Source organism: Larus michahellis, chromosome 1, assembly GCF_964199755.1.
Source record: "Larus michahellis chromosome 1, bLarMic1.1, whole genome shotgun sequence".
Classification (NCBI taxonomy): Eukaryota; Metazoa; Chordata; class Aves; order Charadriiformes; family Laridae; genus Larus; species Larus michahellis.
In genome coordinates, this window is record NC_133896.1 from 394001 (window position 1) to 411847 (window position 17847).

General features: G+C 53.8%; 1 protein-coding gene across 10 annotated transcripts in view; it reads left to right on the plus strand.

Annotated features, from left to right (window-relative positions):
• SHANK3 (SH3 and multiple ankyrin repeat domains 3) overlaps positions 1-17847 on the plus strand; it is a 378942-nt gene that overhangs the window by 134925 nt on the left and 226170 nt on the right. For all 10 annotated transcript variants that reach the window (XR_012585285.1, XM_074573072.1, XM_074573077.1 and 7 more), the window contains exon 12: positions 5117-5456. Coding sequence is in view for 9 of the 10 variants with exons in the window: in XM_074573072.1 (XP_074429173.1) it covers positions 5117-5456 (340 nt within the window). In the remaining variant the exon portion in view is untranslated. The remainder of the gene's footprint in view (positions 1-5116; positions 5457-17847) is intronic.

Here is a 17847-nt window from a genome sequence, read left to right on the forward strand (position 1 = left end):
GAACACATGGTGCTCCCCCAGGAGAGGAGTAAGCAGCAAACCACGCGTTAGGGTTGTTGGTCCCTTGCTTACCTCTCCTCGGAGAGGCCAATTTAAAAACAGAAGGAGAGGATGCCTAGAGGGCTGCAGCACCGAGCCAGGCTCTGCCGTCAGTGCAGACTGCGGTCGTCCTTTGCCCGCATCACTGCCCCGTGTACGGGGTGGCCTCAGTTTTCTGTCTGCTGAAGCCCTGATGTGTTCCTGGTGCCTTTGCTGCTCTTGTGACCGTGCCAAATGCTGGTCTCCTGCTGGACTTTCTCATGCAAATAAGTGCACCCACAGCACCATTCGACATCAAACTGCCTCCACCGGTTTCTCTTTTGCTTCAGGATCTGCTTTACAGACTTGCCCCAGCCCACATCCCACGCAAAGTGGGTATCTCTCCTGTCCTTTTTGCCATCTGGCTGCGGCACAGACAGTCTTCTCTCCTGCATTTCTGCCACATGCAACAGATTTTGTCTCCCTTGCTGTCTCTACCTCGTTGTGTGTCACAGCCAAGAACATGGTCGAATCTCTCTGAATATATCTAATTTCTGTCCAGAAAGACCCAGGCTTTTGCTGTTACCTGCAGAGCTTCCAGGCTGGCTGGACACAAGTCTGTGCTTAGATGAGGGCATTGGAAAAGCTCTGGAGCATCTGGGGAGAGAAGTCCTGAATTGCTCACAGGAGGTAGCTGCGTTCCTCTGATCGCCCTCCTCCTGTGAAGCTGCCTGGATGTGTGCTCATCGGCGTTCTCAGTGAAAGCCAGGCTTTTCCGGGAACGTACTCCCATTCTAGCACTCTAACCTCTGTGCAGAAACATCTCATCTCGGTCCAGTTGCCTTCTCGGCTGCACAGGAGCCCTGGAATGGGCCCCGAGGCACCCAGGTGCCAGAAGCAAAGCACTGCGTTGGGGCAGGTGAGGTTTCCATCGCCCGCACCTCTGCTTGGAGGCTCCTGAGGGCTCTGCTGAGTCCCCCTGAGCTCTTGTCTATGTGCCAGGGTAGACACCCCAGGTCCTTGGCTGCAGCTGCAGGAGCCATCAGAGCACGCTTGGACACCAGAGAATCTCGGTAACGCTGTTACCTAACGCTCCGTAATCTAAAGCTAAATCAGCTGAAAGTCTGTGCTCCTGTGATAGTGCTGGAGGCAGGCTTTGCCACTCAGTTTTGGGACTCATGTGACTCCCTTGCCTGTAAATACCACTTCGGCAAATGAAATATGCTGTCTGAATCCCACCTCGTGTGCGGTTACTGTGCACTGGGGCCGCATCAGAATTACAAAGGTAGTGCAGGTACGTCCTGTCTTTCAAGAGACTGCCTTTGCAGCTGTAATACTGTCTTCCTAGCATGCTTCTGGAATCAAATACTCAGGAAACTTTAGCTTTACAACCTGTTATGAGACCTGGATACCTTCTCGTTTACTCCTGTAAATGCTGTGTTATGTTGTGCTTCAAAGAATCTTACACTTGATGTTATGATAAGGGGATTCATGAGTAGCAGAGTGGTCCTGGGCTGCTTTCTCCAGCCCCTCTGCTCTTCCTTCTGGTGTGAATCTGAGACAGAGGTTATCTTTTTCTTTGTTTTTAACCTGTATGCTATAATTTTGGTGTTGGGAGGGAGCACTTTGAATGTATAAGGTGATGACTGCTCTTGGTAGAGTGTGGAAATGGGTGACCAGGTGATTTATTTGACAGGCTAAATTAAAGCACTTGCCCTGACCTGTGTCAAGAATTATAAAGTACTTTTCCTTTTACCAGTGAGTCCTTGAGCAACCTGTTTGTGGCTCATTGCCCAATAATTGGCGCTTGCTGTGGATGTCTTGCCACGGACCATGCTGATCTTCCCCCTCCTGACCCCGACACCTTCGACGTCTCCCTGGTGTGAAGTCTGCCAGTCGCAGCAGGGAGAGCGGGGACTGGGACAGGCTTTCTGCTTTCCAGTTAAGCTCAGACAACCAGGAGCAGAGGAGATCTAGCACAGACCAACAGGACCTCCTGCCTGGCGTGCTTCTTTCTTCCCTTGCAAGATAAATATCTGCTTTGTTTCTTCTTTTCTTTTTCCCTTTTCTCTTGCCACCTTGGTAAAAGCAGCTCATCAATAGGATTATTTTAGAGTAAGCTTGCCTATCATCAGTTCAACATACAGTTAGGATTTTTTTCCTAAGCAATTAATATCAAGAAACTAATAATTAATTTATAAAACACACTAAAGCAAGCCCAGGCCAACTCCTGCTGTCTGAAGTTTTTGTCATTGCCCTCTTGTTTTTTCTATTCTTTCTTTCTTGGTTTGGTGTCAAGACCAATGATGCTGATCCCAGTCGCGCATGGAAGAGCGATGAACGGGACCAGTACCTCGGCACGGGTCTGGCTGTAGTTCTGGTGCTTTGAGTGGCCCTTTTTTGCCTCCTCCTAGTCACGGGCGTGCATGGGGGTGGTGCAGCCTGAGCAGCTGGTGTGGAGCACGAGTGGCACTGGTCATCTGCAAAGGGCTGGCTGCTGTCCTGCCTTCTCTGAGAATGGGGGGAGGGATGGTCCAGGCAGATTTTTCTAGATCTTGATTTTTTTCTTGCTGAATATTTCCTGTTTACCAAAATTCTCATAGGGTGTAGATCCAAACTTGGCATTTCTGCAGCTGTGGCGTTGCCTACCGATGGAGCACCGCTGAGACCACCTCTCTGGGGCGTCACTGTTCCCCAGCGTAGGCCTAACAAGCTCAGATTGACTCTGCTCTGGTAGAACGGCACTGAGCTCGTGTCTGGTTATGCTGCGAGCTCACGGCCTTTCTCAGGTGCCAATCATGTCATCTCTTGGTTTCGCCTGTGGTGTTGGTCCCTGGAAGCACACCATGGATGTGTACTCATTTGACCAGCACGTGCCTTGGCCTTCAGTTTGGGAAGGTCTTCAGGCCACTGACTGATGAGTGTTCATCACTAGGCAGCGTTCGGCACTTTCCCTAAAAGTAATTCTGCACTTTTTTCCAAGAACCATGCTTAAAGTTACTGACTTGGCTTGGTTTGAGAACAGCTTTTTGAGATTAGCGAGAAACCTCCTTGTGTTTCCAGTCACTATTTCCAATTTCTAATAATTTTCACATCTGCCAGTTACCCTGACATGCATCCATTTAATATTTGCTTCTCTGACTTTTTTAAGTGGTTTTCTATGAGAAGTGATGTAGTAAAAAATTAAATGTCTCCTGGAGATCTATCATACACCTGGATGACACATGAACTTGGGTCAGCAGCCAAACCTGTTCAGCATTGCCTGTGGAACGGTTGTAGTTAGCCCTGACTGTGGCTTCTCCATCGTGTTGTGGTGGTAGGACAGCGTCCTACCTGCGTCCTGCCTGCTACAGTCCTGCGCTGCATCCACAGCGCGTTTTATGCCAGGGACTGCATCACATCCACGGCCCAGACATTGCTTCTCTCCGTCCGACATCCCTCCTTGCCGTGGCCTCTGGGTGACCATTTTGACCACGTTTTCCTGTCAGGGTGGCCAGGACATGGGGGGCTGGCAGTGCCGAGGCTGTGGGGAGCTGGGCTGAGCTGCTGCAGGGAGCACGGACGCTGACAGCAGAAATTCCTCCACCGCGTGGTTAAAACTCATCGGAGAGCAAAGGCATCACATTGCTATGACAACAGGAAGATTTACAGCAGCCTGAAATTCTTGTACTTTGAACCTAAAATATTCCTCAGAAAAATAGTCCAAGTGTGGCTGTGCGGCACAGCTGGGAAGTGCCTTCAGGGTGTTGGGTCAGGGATGACACGGGTCTGAGGCCTCACTCAATGTCGGGCAGGGTCCTGCCTGGACCCTCGGCTGCTCCCGTCCTCCGCAGCCCCTTGGCGGTGGCCATCGGAGCATGTTCAGGGCTCACACACCTTTGTGCACGATGCCATGGGAGGGGTGGCCTTGAAAGGATGAAGCCAGGCGAGTGTTGAATGCAGATGGGGCATGAGGTCACAGAACCACAGAATTGTAGGGGTTAAAAGGGACCTTTAGAGAGCATCTAGTCCAACCCTCCTGCCAAAGCAGGGTCACCCAGACCAGTTGGACAGGAACATGTTCAGGCAGGTTTTGAATATCTCCAGAGAAGGAGACTCCACAGCTTCTCTGGGCAGCCTGGTCCCCTGTTAGCAGGATCACAGCGCTTCTGAGCGCGCCTCTGAGCAGGAGCGCGGGAGACCTCTGCGTGCTTTACCTGTCCCCTTGCTTTTGACACTACGTTTGCACCAGAAATGGGCTGGGTGTTGTCACCTCTGGATTCCCGGCTGCATGTTGCCACACATGTCGGACAAACTTAAAGCATGTTAAGTTTCAGGATGGAAATGGATTCATTAAAGAAAATTCAGGAAAATATGTCTTTCCTGACCTGTGGTCTGCAGTGCTGTGGCTCCGCAGCAGAGCCCTCTTCCCCTGCGGCCGCATCGGGTTCCCCGTTTCCATTCCTTCTCCCTCTGCAGAGCTGCAGGCAGAGGCAGGAGTCTGCTTCTTCGGGTGGCTGCGTGAGGTCCGTTTCTTCTGCGCGCTCCCGAGGGTTGGGTGGGGGCCAGGTAGGGCAGGGAGTAGCTGGTATTTTGTTCCATGCCCTGCCTTTTCTAGGCTTGCAGTTGGCACATGCCTGAAGCTCTAGAGTTAGACCTTCCCTGCCTCCGAAACAGAAGAGTAAGCGGTGGCCGGGGTTACTGCCAGCGTCAATGTCCCCCTCCAAGCCGGGGTGGCAGCTGGAGATGGGCTGGCAGGGGTCCCACTGGTGTCCCCGCGCACCTCCCCAGGTGCCCTTGCTGGCACTGCCTCCCCCTCTGCCAGCGCTCCTCGATGCTTCACGAGATGCCACCTCCGAGTCCTCTCCTCGCCAGGGTGCCGCGGTCAGGCTCGGCTGCCCCATGTGCTCCGGGGCGGTTTCCCCTGGATGGTGCAGGGAGTGGAGCTGGAAGCAGGCGGAGCTGCCGTCTCCTCTGCCCTGGCTGGTCCTGCCCTCCCGGCCCAGCTCCATGTGCTTTCCTGGCCCTCCTGCCTTGCTGCCATCTTCCCGCCTGAGCCAACACTGGTTTTGCGCCATGTGCCCAGTAGCTAATGCCGCTTTCCCCGGCTCTTTTGCAGTGCCTTTTAGAGAAACACCGAGCTACACAAAGCGGAGACGGATCCTGGGCGCCGGCGGCCTCTCGTCCCCGCGCATGCTGCAGCGCTCGGCCAGCGACAACAACCTGAAGGCGGAGAGCCGGGCCTCCTACTCGCCGGTGCCCTCGCTCCGCAGCCTGCCCCCACAGCTGCTGGCGCAGATGCAGGAGGCGGCGGCGGGGGCTGGGGCGGGGGACGGCAGCCTGGCCAGCTCCGGCAGCGCCCGCAGCGCCCACAGCCGCTCCCCGTCCCTGCAGCGGGTGCAGGAGGAGAAGGAGGCCGACCTGCCCACGCTCCGGAGGAGCAGCCGCGGCAAGGCCAGGTAAGGGGATGGGGGAGGCAGGTGGAGCCCAGCGGGACCTTGGGCGGCGGGTGGGGAGCAGGACAGACAGTGGAGCCCAATGCGGCCGTGTGTCTCCACGTCCGGGGCCCGGAGCAAGCGCCAGGGGGTTTTCTCCTCAGTCTTCTCCCCCTCGGTCTAATCTTGTGTCCCCTTCAGCCCTCGGTCTAATCTCACATCTCAGAAAAATGGTAAGTACATCAATGTCGCGTTGCACTTGTCGTTGCTATGACAATGAATGCATCTTGAAAACTAATACTTCGAGGTGGTACATTGCAGATAAGCCAACACCTAATGTGACCCGACCGCCCTGCGGTTATGGCGGTTACTGGTACTCTGCCTGTGGGCCTGGGCAATGGCACGGCTCTGCCCTGGGGACGGGAGCAGCTGATGGATGCCCTCACTCAACCTGCTGAGCGACACCAGGAGTTCTTCCTTGCACGTCGGGTGGCTTCGGTGGCCCGTAGGCATGGGAGCGACGTGGCCCTCCTGCGCTGCCACTGCTCCCCGCCACTTGCTGGCCATGTGCAACGGGAACGCGGGCTCTGACGCTGCTCGCCGCAGCCGGTGTCTGCCTTCGGCTGGAAGCCAGGCATGGGGGCACCCGTTCCCATCCGGGAGGATGCGGCTGCTCGCTTTGGACGGCAGAGGTGCTGCTGGGGAGCCTTCGTGGCCGAGGTTCCCTTGGGTGACCACTGGGGTCAGGCTTTGCTTTCGGAAGCCCTCTGTTAGGGGAGAGGTGAGAGCGACCACGGCCATGGCTGATGTAAAGGAGCGGTCTAAAGCAGCTGATGTAAAACTGCGTCTGCTCAGAAAGGGCTGACGAGAAACACTGATACCGTGAGGCCAGAGCAGGAGTGTGAGGAGTGGGTACCAGGTCTGGGTTATAGCTGTGTTGACTAATGGCCAAGAAATGGATTTGAGTGTTGAAGAACCAGTCTGCAGATGGTATTTACATTAACTCCGTAGCAGAAACAGCTCTGAGGCCCTTTGAGGTAATCTAAAGAATTTGGGGAAAAAGAAACATGTCAGTGAATAAAAAATAATGAAAATAAATGTAAAATAGCTACTAGAGGGAAAAAAATTGCATCACTCACATGTCTGCTGGGATTCTTAATTAATAGTTTAACTCAGGACAAGTTGCAAGATGTTTTCTAAACAGCTCAGTGGAGGCCTCCGCTCAGTGTGCAACTTCAGTACAAAATGCAGCAGTATCAGATGACTTGGCAGTGTGGTGGATGGCAATATGGAAAACAGGCTAATGCCTTGGTCACGTCAATGATGGCACCCGGGGGGGAACGCCTCCCTGGCTGGGCACTACCAGTCAGCAAGAAGAGCGTGAGTTAAAGGGTTTTGGAGGTGCAGTGAAAATGATCAGGAATGAGAAAAAAAGTCTCTCTGCTTTGAAGAGCGATTTAGAAGAGCAGGATTGTTACCTTAGAAACGAGATGAATAGGAGGAAATAAGTTAAAAATATTGAAAATGCTGAATGGTTTATCAGAGGGAAATGGGGAACCTCTGCCTGTCTCATGGCAGAAGGAGAAAGGCGCGTGCCGTGAAATTAATGGCAAACACGCTCAAAAGCACTACGAAACAGTGGTTTTTACCCACCCTACAATTATCTGGGGAACTCGCTGCCGTGGGACTTGCTGAAGCCAGAAGCACAGTATGATTATAAAAGCATTAGGAGGTTGGTGTGGGCTTTTATAATCAATAAGCTTTTGGAATAATTCTCAAAAATACCTGGAGCAGCTGATGGCAAGGTGGGAGGCAGCAGCTGGGGCAGTTCCTGGCAAGGGGAGAGTGGGGGCATGGCTGAGCACGGGGGTGCCAGGGGTTTGGGGGTCTGCCGAGGGCAGCAGCATGAGGGAGCTTCCAAAACCAGGTCTGTAGTGCTGCTGGAGGAGCCGGTGGCCAGTGGCTAGTGTGCTGTGCTGCCGGCTCCAACCCAGCTAGCTGCTGGCCCGTTTGCCGGCCCCCCATCGCCTGTGTGCTCCCTGCGGAGCGCGGGAGGGTAGGATGCTGCGGCCGGCTCCAGGCTCCGCTCGGTGCCCAGACCTCCAAAGTACCCGCTGAGCCTTTGCGCCTGGGTTGCCCGGCTCCGTGCTGAAGCCAGGGGGAAGGCTGCTGCCGGGCCATCCGTCGCAGCTCCGCGAGTACCCAGAAAGGGCAGAAGAAGGCAGCTGCCCCTTCATGCTGCTGCCAAGCGCTGCTAGAGCATCTGCCCCGCTTTCTTCTGTCTCCTGCTTGTGCAGACTTTTAAAGGGTTGCTGGAGATGACTTGGTTATTCCTGGCCACATGCGTTTTATAAAATGCATATAAAAATGCATTTTACTCCATTGTTTTCAGATATTTGTATATTTTTGCAGGGATAGGAGGATTATGAAAGTCATTACGCTGGGTTTGGGGCAAGTGACAGTCACATTCATGCAACCTGCGCGTTCAATGGCTGGTACGCGCTGACAAGTTCAGAGCTGTTGGGGCTGCACAGAGGAGGTCTTAGTGACATGAGAAGAACAGAGGTGACAAGTCAGAGGGGAGGAAGAGCAAAGGCTGTTGATGAGGCAGCGGGGTTTAAGCCCGACAGCCGCTGTCCCATGTCCTCTCGCGTCACTTGTGTGGTGGGCAGGGGTCGGCTCCCCGGGCTGTGAGGGGGGCAGTGCCAAGGGGACGTTCGGGTGTAGGGCTGGCCGTCGCTGTCAGTCGCGTGGTGCCGGGTGGGTGCTGCTCTCCAAGTCGCAGGGGCTGATACTCTTTTAAATTACACGGATGTGTGCACGCACCGGTGCTGTTCAGCGTGGAGCTGCGTGCTAGCAAGTGCTTAGAGCAGCTAATTAATAGTGGTATTTTGTTTGACCCAGTATTTCTTTCACTTGCTGTTTGTCCTTATCGCTCTCCCCATCGGTTCCCAGTGTGTTTCTGTTGGTTTGACAGAGCTTTTATTTACTCCGGGGCTGGGGAAGAGCGGTGCAGTGATCCCTATCTCATCTGAATACTCAGTTCCCAGGGATGTTTTATTTTCAAACAAGAAAGCCTTTGCTTTGTGGTAAGTGACGAGGCATCCATAAACATGCGGGGTCCTCTCACATCTTCCTTGAAGTGTCTTGCAGAAAAATTGATTCTGGGTCAGATTTTTATTAAAGTAAATATCAAGAAAATTTAGTGTCTGCAACGTTGCCCCAAAATTCTCAGAATATGAGGGCAAAAACTCCCAGCAAAATTCTGATTGTTTTGCAAATATATTCAGGATGGCAAAGAGAATTTAAATGAAAATTAGTTTAGCATTAGCATTTCACTTTTTCCAGAAACGATGCGCAGCAGCAGCTCCTGCGCCCATGGGCTGGCCAGCGGTACCCTCAGTGCCGGCCTTCAGCCCCACCAACAGCAGGAGCAGTTATTTGTCGGTCTCATGACTTTGTCCACGCCAGTGGTCCTGGTGGCCGAGTCCTCCCATGGTCTGCGCTCCCCGACCTCCATGGAGGCTGCGTGGAGGTCCCGGCCAGCCGGGGGAGGCTGAATGTGGAGCACAGCTCTGACCTTGGAGCAGGATGGTGGGTGTGAGCCCAGGGTGGACCATCCCTGCGGTGAGGGATGGTCCGTGGCCAGGAGCCTCTGGAGTGAGATGGGCAGGGCTGCCAGGAGCCTGGAGCAAAGGACCTGGGAGATGCCGGAGGTTAATCCTGCCCAGCAAGGCTTGGGTGAGCCTCTCACGGAGTGTCCCCAAATGCCTTCTGGTGGCATTAGTGCTAATAACCTGCTCCTGGAGCGAGCCCTGGGAGTGGCTGTTGCCGATGCAGCTGGCTCTGAAGCCCCAGTTGTGTTGTGGCTCATGGGGGGTCCCGAGGGGACTGGTGGGAAGGGTCTAACCTACAGAACGCTGACTGTGCTCACCCTGCCTGTTCTTGGGAAACCCTGGTGGTGGACGTGCCCCGGCGTTTTCCTCACTCCTGCCTCCCTCTGTCCTCGGCACTGGGAAGTTTTCTAATGTTTGATCTGAGTATTTCTTCCCCTAGTTTGTTATGCCACGTTTACTCTGCATAGGTACGGTGAGGAGATCGCTCGCTTCCCCCTGACAGCAGTCTCGTGCACGCTGCAGACAGCTTGCCGTGTTTTCCTCGGTGTCGGCTGTTATCCCCCACTGCCTGCCCTTCCCAAAGGTCCGTTTTCTCCGAGCTCCTGCCGCGGCTCCTCTCCCAGCCCCCGCCGTCCCACTCCTTGCCGGCAGCGTGGTGCCGGAGCGGGCACACAGCAGCAGAGGAGTGCGGCAGCAGGGTTACCTTGCGTGTTTTTCAGGCTGCAGTTTTGATAGCTCATCACGCTGCGTTTTATGAAGTGGTGTGATGTCTGACTCACATTCCGCGTGTGATAGCCTCCACGATTTTTCCCCCTCAAAACCCACTACAGCGTTTCCCTATCTAAATCCCCGTGCAGTAGATGATTCCTGCGTAGATTTAGTACCTTCAGTTTATCAGAATCCATTTAAACCCTAATCCTGTTCTTTGGAGTATTTTGCAGCCCCTTTGTGCTGCCTGTAGGTTTGGCAAGGATCTTCTCCAGCCCATCGTTCACTTTGCTAAAGGAGATGCTGTTGCTGGTCAGCCCTTTGACAGGGAGGGTCGGGGGGCTGGGGGGTCTCCTTTGACAGGGAGGGTTGGGGGGCAGGGGGTCTTGGGGCAGCCGTGGGGAGCCCAGCAGGGCTGGGGTGTGCGGCTGCTGCTCGGAGCCAGCTCCTCTCGCCGACTGTCCTTGACAAATCCCTCCTGACCGTTACCACACTGCTTCCTTCTAGGCAAGTACAAACACTTTGGCTTGTTATTTGCTCCAGTGTTTTTTTCCAAGAAGTGAAGTGACGGTATTTCTTTAGTTTTTCTTTTTCCCCCTTTTTGGCCATTTGCTATTTTCCACTCTTTTGGACACACTTTACATAACATGAGCCTTCAAAGACGATCTCGGGCGTTCTTAGATTGCTTCAATCTGTTCTTAAACTTCCTACCACATGTGTAGTCTGGCAGACCCAAATATTCTTACTTAATTCCCGCTTCTGGTTTCCAGGTAGGATCTGCGCTGTCTGCCTCTGAGATCTCACAGTTGACCTATGATTTAAAGACAAACAAGTATTAGGCACATTGGTGTTTTTAGTTTCCTCTGTTGAAAGCTTTCCCTCTCTGCAGTTAGCCAAAGGAGCACCAACAATTACCAGCAGTTCCTGGGATCTTTTTCTTGCCATCAGTGTATTTACAGAATGAATACCTGCTTCTCGCCATGGTGGCGTTTCTGCTCATGCTTGTGTTGTCCAGGTGTTTACTTCTGTTGGCTTGCGCTTTTCCTTTGCATCTGTCCACAGCAATCACTCCTGTTTGTGTAGTGTGTTTGAAGTCAATGATTGTCTTACGGTTTAGGTGGTTTCTTACTTCACTGCTTATGCATCTTCCATGTCAGGGTAGGTCTGAAGTCTGTTTTCCTTTGCCTTCCCCATTGTGGGATCATGTAATAGTTTGGGACCTCTGGAGGCCATCTGTCCCACCCTGGCCTCACAGTTCATGAGACCTTGCCACCAGTATTCAAGAGCGTATAGGAGTTGGCCTCAAAATGCACTGCTCGTATTTTGCTGGTCTTTTTTGCTTTCTTCCTCAGAAGTGCCGAACACTTATCATTTCATCGTTGTTCCTGCCAACGTTACCTCTGCCTTCACATTTTCAGCCACTTGGAATCAAAGCTCTAAAAGCACTTCTATGGCTGCTTTCTGCACCTTCTCTATAAAAATAGATTGTCATTAATGTAGTCCGAGAGCTTGCTGGACAGTCAGTGTCCCGATGCTTCCCCAGTAGATCTCGGGATAAATGCAATCTCTCATTATCCCTAAGTCCCATAAGCTAGCATCAGAGGGGCGTACGTAGGACACTGCACTGCATCAGAACGGGCATCTTGTCTGATGGCCCTGGCATGTGCCTAACGAGCAGCACACGTGCCGAGGAAAGCAGGGATTATCCTCCCCGCTCTCCAAAATACCTCCTCTTTGGTCCTATCCGTGAGCATCTGCGCACAAGGGGATGGGAATTGCCGATGCGTGGCTGCTGGTAGAGTCCTGCTCAGGCAGATACTCTCCATAAAAACTGCTCTGAGCTCAGTGCTCTTCAGCGGCGAGTGAATACAGAGAGCATCCTTTTCTAGCGCCTCCCCTGAAGATTCTTGGCAATTTGCCACCTTGAACAAACATCCTTCTTCTGAAATTGCTAAAACTGCAGTTATTGCATCAACCAGAACCTGGGGACTTTATTTCTAATATTCTTGACCTCTCCTTGGGGGATTTAATAAAATAAATGCCTTGTCCCAATCTCTTTTTTTGTATTATTACTTTTAACAATATGAACTGATTCACTATTCCCAAGCCCTTTTTTTCCTCACAACGTGAATGAGATCCTTGCCCTAAGTGCTAAGTCACTGGTTCGCTTATTTATTTATTTATCAAAAGCCTTAGACGATTTGTTTTCCCTTCCTGGCTTTTGAAAGGGTTAGATCCATTTGATTTGTTCTTCCTGCATCAGGGATTTGAGAAGAAATTACCACAATTTGTTTCATTCTCTCCTCTGCGCCTCTCGGTTTTCAGCGTGGCGCCGGCTGTTGATTGGAGTCCCCTCCGCGTCCCGGCTGTAGCCTCAGTGTCCCTACAGCGGCTTCGCAAAAATACATCCCTGGGGTGGCGGTGGGGGAACCTGCGGGAGGTGGTGCAAGAGCCACCCACTTCTCTGGGAGCTCCTGGCGTCACCAGGCTGCTTTCGGTCCTTCTGCGCTGTCTGTGGCACTGCAATGCCAGTGCCGTGCCCGGCACCGGGGTGTGATGTTTTATTGTAGGGTGGGACGGTGAGGAGCGTAGGCAGGGGATCTTTTGCTCCTGGAGTGGCGCCACAGCCCAAGCCAGCTCCACCAGGAAGCAATTGGATGGACAGTGCTTTGTGGAGAAACATGTGGCGAGGAGATGGAGTCCCCAGTTCTCAGACCAGAGACCTTGTGCAGGAAATACGGGGGTTTTGCAGAGGAGTAACAGGCTTGCAGAGTAATTTAAGATGATGGAAGGGACACCTGGAGGTCAGCTGGTCCTGTCCTCCTATCTCAAAGAGAAAAGTGGGCTCCAAAAACTTGCTGGTAAAGGAGCTGGAAGGGCCTCGTCTCTGCCCCCTCCCCGGCGGTTCTCCTGCCCCTCACTGAGGGCTCCAGCTGGGGTCGGGCCCTGCGATGGGGCCGAGTCTTGTCCCCCGGGACTGCACCCCCGTCTGCGGGGCCGGTGCCCAGCCCTCACCCTGGCCAGGGCGGCCGCTCCGCTGGGCCCCGCTGCAGACCCCGCAGCCAGCTCCCCTCCGCCATGTGCCCGCTCTGGCACAACGTCTTCTCAGGACCGAGTCTCACCTTAAACGTATGAGTAACCACCCGTACCACGAAACGTCTCTGAGACGTGCCGCTCCTCTCAATGCACGCCGAAACGCGCCTGAAGGAACTAGGACAAACGCCTTTTAACTTTTGATAAACCAAAAGGGAATCTGAGCAATATTCAAGTGAGATTACCTCCATGCCAGACGTGTTTGTCTCTGTAATAGCTTTTTCTGTTTGCCGCAAAGTTCCCATAAGAATATACGCTGTCAGTTTGGGATACCAGCAAAGCTTCAGGAATATTTATTTCAGTTGGGCAAAATTAGAATTGGGCTAGATCGGACAGGCAGAGACACCCAGTGGAGCCCATTCCTCTGCGGGGTGCAGACGCCTGCCCTGCCCCTCGTGACCGTGGTCCCAGCTTTCGGCTGGGGCGTTCTTTCCAAATCCTTACAAAAATCTGCAGCGGTTCGAAGTGAGTGAGATGCACGCAGCTCTTACAATAAACATAACTCACCCCCCAAATGAATAGCAGAGCATTTGGGCAGGATTTCGTGTTCTGGTGGTTAAAACATTGAATTTTGTGTCTGAAAACTATACTGCAGGATTTCTGAAGCACAGCAGAGTTTGCAGGACCCTCCTGGAGAGCCGTTTTGTTCTGGGTGAGCCGGAGGTCCCGGCAGTGGAGGAAGGTGATGGCGTGTGGTGGAGTGAGGAGACACGATGGACTAGCATTGAATCTGATCTGATGTGTGGAAGAGAAGATTAGATCCATGATGGCTGGAGCAGTATTTGGGAAGGTTTGGCGGAGTTGAAGTTTGAACGGTTGACATGACGCAGAGCTGATGTGGGGATGAACCTGAAGCCTGGGGGTGTGGGAATGTGGGGGCTGCCGGAGCCTGGCGGTGGGGCAGCTCTTTGGTGGGGAAGGGTTTGGTGGCGAGAACCCCATGGTCGTGGGTCCTGGGCCAGGAGCTCTGGGGGGTGGCCCGTGCTCCATTGGTGACCCCCCCAGGGACTGCTGCCTCCAAGAGCCATCGGGGGAGCAGCCGCGCTGCGTTTGTCTGCACGTGGCGCTGCCTCTGCACAGAAATAGCCACTTCCAGAGAACACGGAGTAGTGAATGACAACAGTTTTACTGGGCTCAGCATCTTGGGGGAGGAGAGACTCTGAAAACACTTGCCGTGCCAACTTCCGAAGGGGAGTTTCAGAAAGATAAGAGAAATTCATCAGAAAGGCCTGAAAAATCAAAAGCAGTGACAACATCCATAAGGCGGTACAGGAAGCACTGGATGATCCAGGCAGAGCTGCACCAGGCAGGACCTTTAGAAGAGGAGATCATCAATAAGGCAGCAAGGCTGGTCTAGGAGACCATCCGAGAGTGAAGGCACCACTAGGAGTGGGATCCTGGGTTTGGGGAAGGCAGCGTGAGCTGCCAAGAGCAAGGTGAAGCTGCCTTCCGTGGGAGGAATTTGTGTGGATGCTGGTGGTGTCTGATGTCTTTGGCCAAGATGAGGTCCCAGCGCAAGAGGCGGGATGAGAGGGTGTCCCGAAGGAGAATTCCCTCACTGCCCTCCCCCCTGTGCCGGCAGGGCAAATCGAGGTTTGGGAAGAGAAAAACCATGTCAGGGTACTGCGATGGCAGACGCCCACAGGACTGTCCAACGTATTCGTGTTTAGCAGGTGGTGGCGGCATGGGGGGAGGGGGGCTTCGGCTGTAATGGGATTTTGTTAGCAGGGGATTTCAGTTTTGATGGGCCGAAACATTAAAACTTTACATGATAAACATTACAATGATGTAGAAATAACACATTAGAGTGGGGTTTTTTCCCCCTCATACAGCATTTTGATCTTTTTGATAGTACAGGGCTGGGAGCAGCAGGATGAATGATGGAGATGAGGAGCAAAGGCCAAACGGGAGACGGGAGTGGGGAAACAGAGAGAGAGCAAAGGGAAGCGGATCACTGACCTGAGCTAACGCTCAAGGCTTCGAGAGCTGTCAATAGGCTTCCCCTCGTGTGAGGTTAATATGGGAACTAGGCACTTAGGGGTATGATGCAGAGCAATGCCATGAACTTCAGCTTGGAGAAAAGAAATTACCTGCGTTAAAAATAACTTCTGCAATGACAACACTATAGCAGAAACGCACGCTGTTGTTTGTCGGGCTGAAGCCTTTCAGTGCCGGTCCCTGCCTCTACCTGAGCTGGAGCCAGCTCTTGGTGCTGGCTCCTGACTCCTGCCCCGTGGCCGGCTCGGGGGTAGGCAGCGCCACTGCCCCCGGGGCTGGCAGGCACAGGCACCCTGTGGCTGGTGGCAGCTCTCCGAGTCGGCCAGGATCCTAATTCAGGACAGCCTGGGGCTCGGGGGCCCCCTCAAACCCTCCGAGTGGTCTTTGTGCCTCCCGCGCTCCCCGTCTCCCATTGCTGGTCCCTGGCATAGTTATTTTGTAGGAGGGGAAATTGTGAGACTTCAAAGGCTGATGGAGGTTGCTGACAAATACAGGCAGCGTGTACTGCACGGGGGAGATGCAGACAGCTTCTGCGTTTTGCTGGGTTTTAAGTTAACTGCAGTCCCACAGGCTTCCTTGTCAGCATCGGCATGAAAAATCTCTGCTTTTTTATGAGGACTCACCTGTTAAGATACAGAACAAAACATCAGAATGTTTAAAATGAGATGGAAAATGATGTCAGTGACATGACGCTGCTGTTCTGCCACTCGATGGGATGCTGTTCCCTGGCTGGGTGCAGCCCTGGGGTCTCCAGCAGAGCAGAGGACAGGAGTGGCGCCGCGGGGCTGAGGGGGGCTCTGAGGGCTCGGCCAGTGCAGCAGCAACAGCAACCGGCCGGGTTTGTCCGGAGGAGGGGAGGCGCCAGTGAAATCGGGAGATGGCATTTAAAGCTACCAGAAGGACACGCGATTTCCTTCACACCCAGCTGTGCCACACAGCTCCCGCGGCTTCGTTTCTCACAATTTGTACTTCATCGCAATCTGTGCTTGTGATTTACTGCCGGAGATTTACACTTGTTGTTTCACCCTCAGCTTGCTGGTGAGGGGGGTGGTTCTCGGGACCAGGGTGCCGCCGTGGGGCCTCTCTGGGGTGTCCAGCCCCCCTCGGCAGGGGGTTCCCGGTAGGGTCTGAGCAGAGGCGGCTGCGCGTTTCCTGTGCCACCCGCGGGCAGGTGAGTCCCAGCGACATCCTGGCTGTGCCGGGGAACCCCCGGCATCCTTCCCGGTGCACCGCTCCCACTTCATCGCTCTGATGTCGCTATCCCAGAGGAGCTTTTAAATCCACAGAATGTTTCTGCTTAGAGCTCACTCTTTCCTCTTTTAATTTTTTAACCTTTTTTTTAAGGGGTGTCTACCTGCAGCGAGGGTCTCGGTGTGAGTTTCTTGTCCCTCACTTGCCATTTGTGTGTCCTGTTAACAGAACAGCCCCTGCGCCTCTCCCTCCCCGTGCCCGCACGTGGGTGTTCATCTGTCACTGTGCAGGTTCACGGAGGGGATGTCCTCAAAAGATTTGAGGTGAATTTTGGTGGTGTTGTGGGTTATAGGATCATAGAATGGTTTGGGTTGGAAGCTCATCCCGTTCCACCCCCTGCCCTGGGCAGGGACACCTCCCACCAGCCCAGGTTGCTCCAAGCCCCGTCCAACCTGGCCTTGAACCCCTCCAGGGATGGGGCAGCCACAGCTTCTCTGGGCACCCTGGCCCAGGGGCTCACCCCCCTCACAGCAAAGGATTTCTTCCCAATATCTCATCCCAATCTCCCCTCTTCCAGTGGAAAACCCTTCCCCCTCGTCCCGTGGCTCCCCTCCCTGCTCCAGAGTCCCTCCCCAGCTTTCCTGGAGCCCCTTTAGGGACTGGCAGGGGCTGGAAGGTCTCCCCGGCGCCTTCTCTTCTCCAGGCTGAACCCCCCCAGCTCTCTCAGCCTGTCCCCACAGCAGAGGGGCTCCAGCCCTCCCAGCATCTCCCTGGCCCTGTCAGGATGCGAGTGGTGGTGCAGCTGCATGGCTGAGAGCAGGGGCCGGGAGCGAGGACGGTGCCCGGCATGTGCATGAGGGCTGCGAGGCTCTGCAGCACGAGCAGCCCCCAGCCCCTCACTGGGGACCCCAGAGCAGAGCGGGTGGGTGATGCTGTCCCAGTGAAGGTTTGCCAGGAAAGAAGCCGTGTTGCAGTAGACGGTGAGAGAGCATGGTCGTCTTCTCTGCTGCGGTGTCCCGGTGCGTGCTGGACTGGTTCCAGTGATATATTTTCTGGATAGTGACGTGTCAAGACTCTCAACTTGTGTCTTTCTACGGTTCTTCATGCATCTAGCTGCTTTTCCCAAATATGTTAGTAAAACAATTTTTTTCCTCCTCTCCAGCATCATCCAGCTGTGATCTCCAAGTGCTTCACACTGGGAAGTGAGTTAATGCTCTGTACGTCAGTCCTTGAGCTATAGGAGACGGCCGATTCTCAGTGGTTTGCTCTTGCCCCTGAGGAGCTGTCGGTGACATCGCTTGGCCCTGCTGCAGTAACTTCTCTCCTTCATCTTCAGCCTCCTGCTGAGCAGTATTTCCCAGTATCTCTGTGGATTTACCAGCTGTGCTCCCCACCACCCTTCGCCCCGTCCCTGAGCCGTTTCAGCGCCGTGTTTCTCGGTGCTCCAGCTGCAGCCGCTGCCTGACAAGTGCTGGGCAGGAGCCCAGATGTCACCGCAGCCACCCCGGGGAGGCTTTGCCCGCTGTGCAGGTACTGCCAGAAATTAAACAGGCAGTTTGGCACTGAAGAGACAGCATAGCGAGTAGCAGCGAAGACATCCCAGTGCCTTTTTACCCTTCGGTGGCACAGTGTAGTCTGAATATTGTGAACATCATTGGGCAGCCTGCGTTGAACAGAGCTGTGCGGGGTGAAGGCAGAGACAAATGCTGCACATTAATGGGGGGCTGGAGATTCTCTCTTGTATGCCGAGATGTTGGAAAGAATGGGATTAAACAAGGAGCATGTGATTTAACGTAATGGTTGGTTTA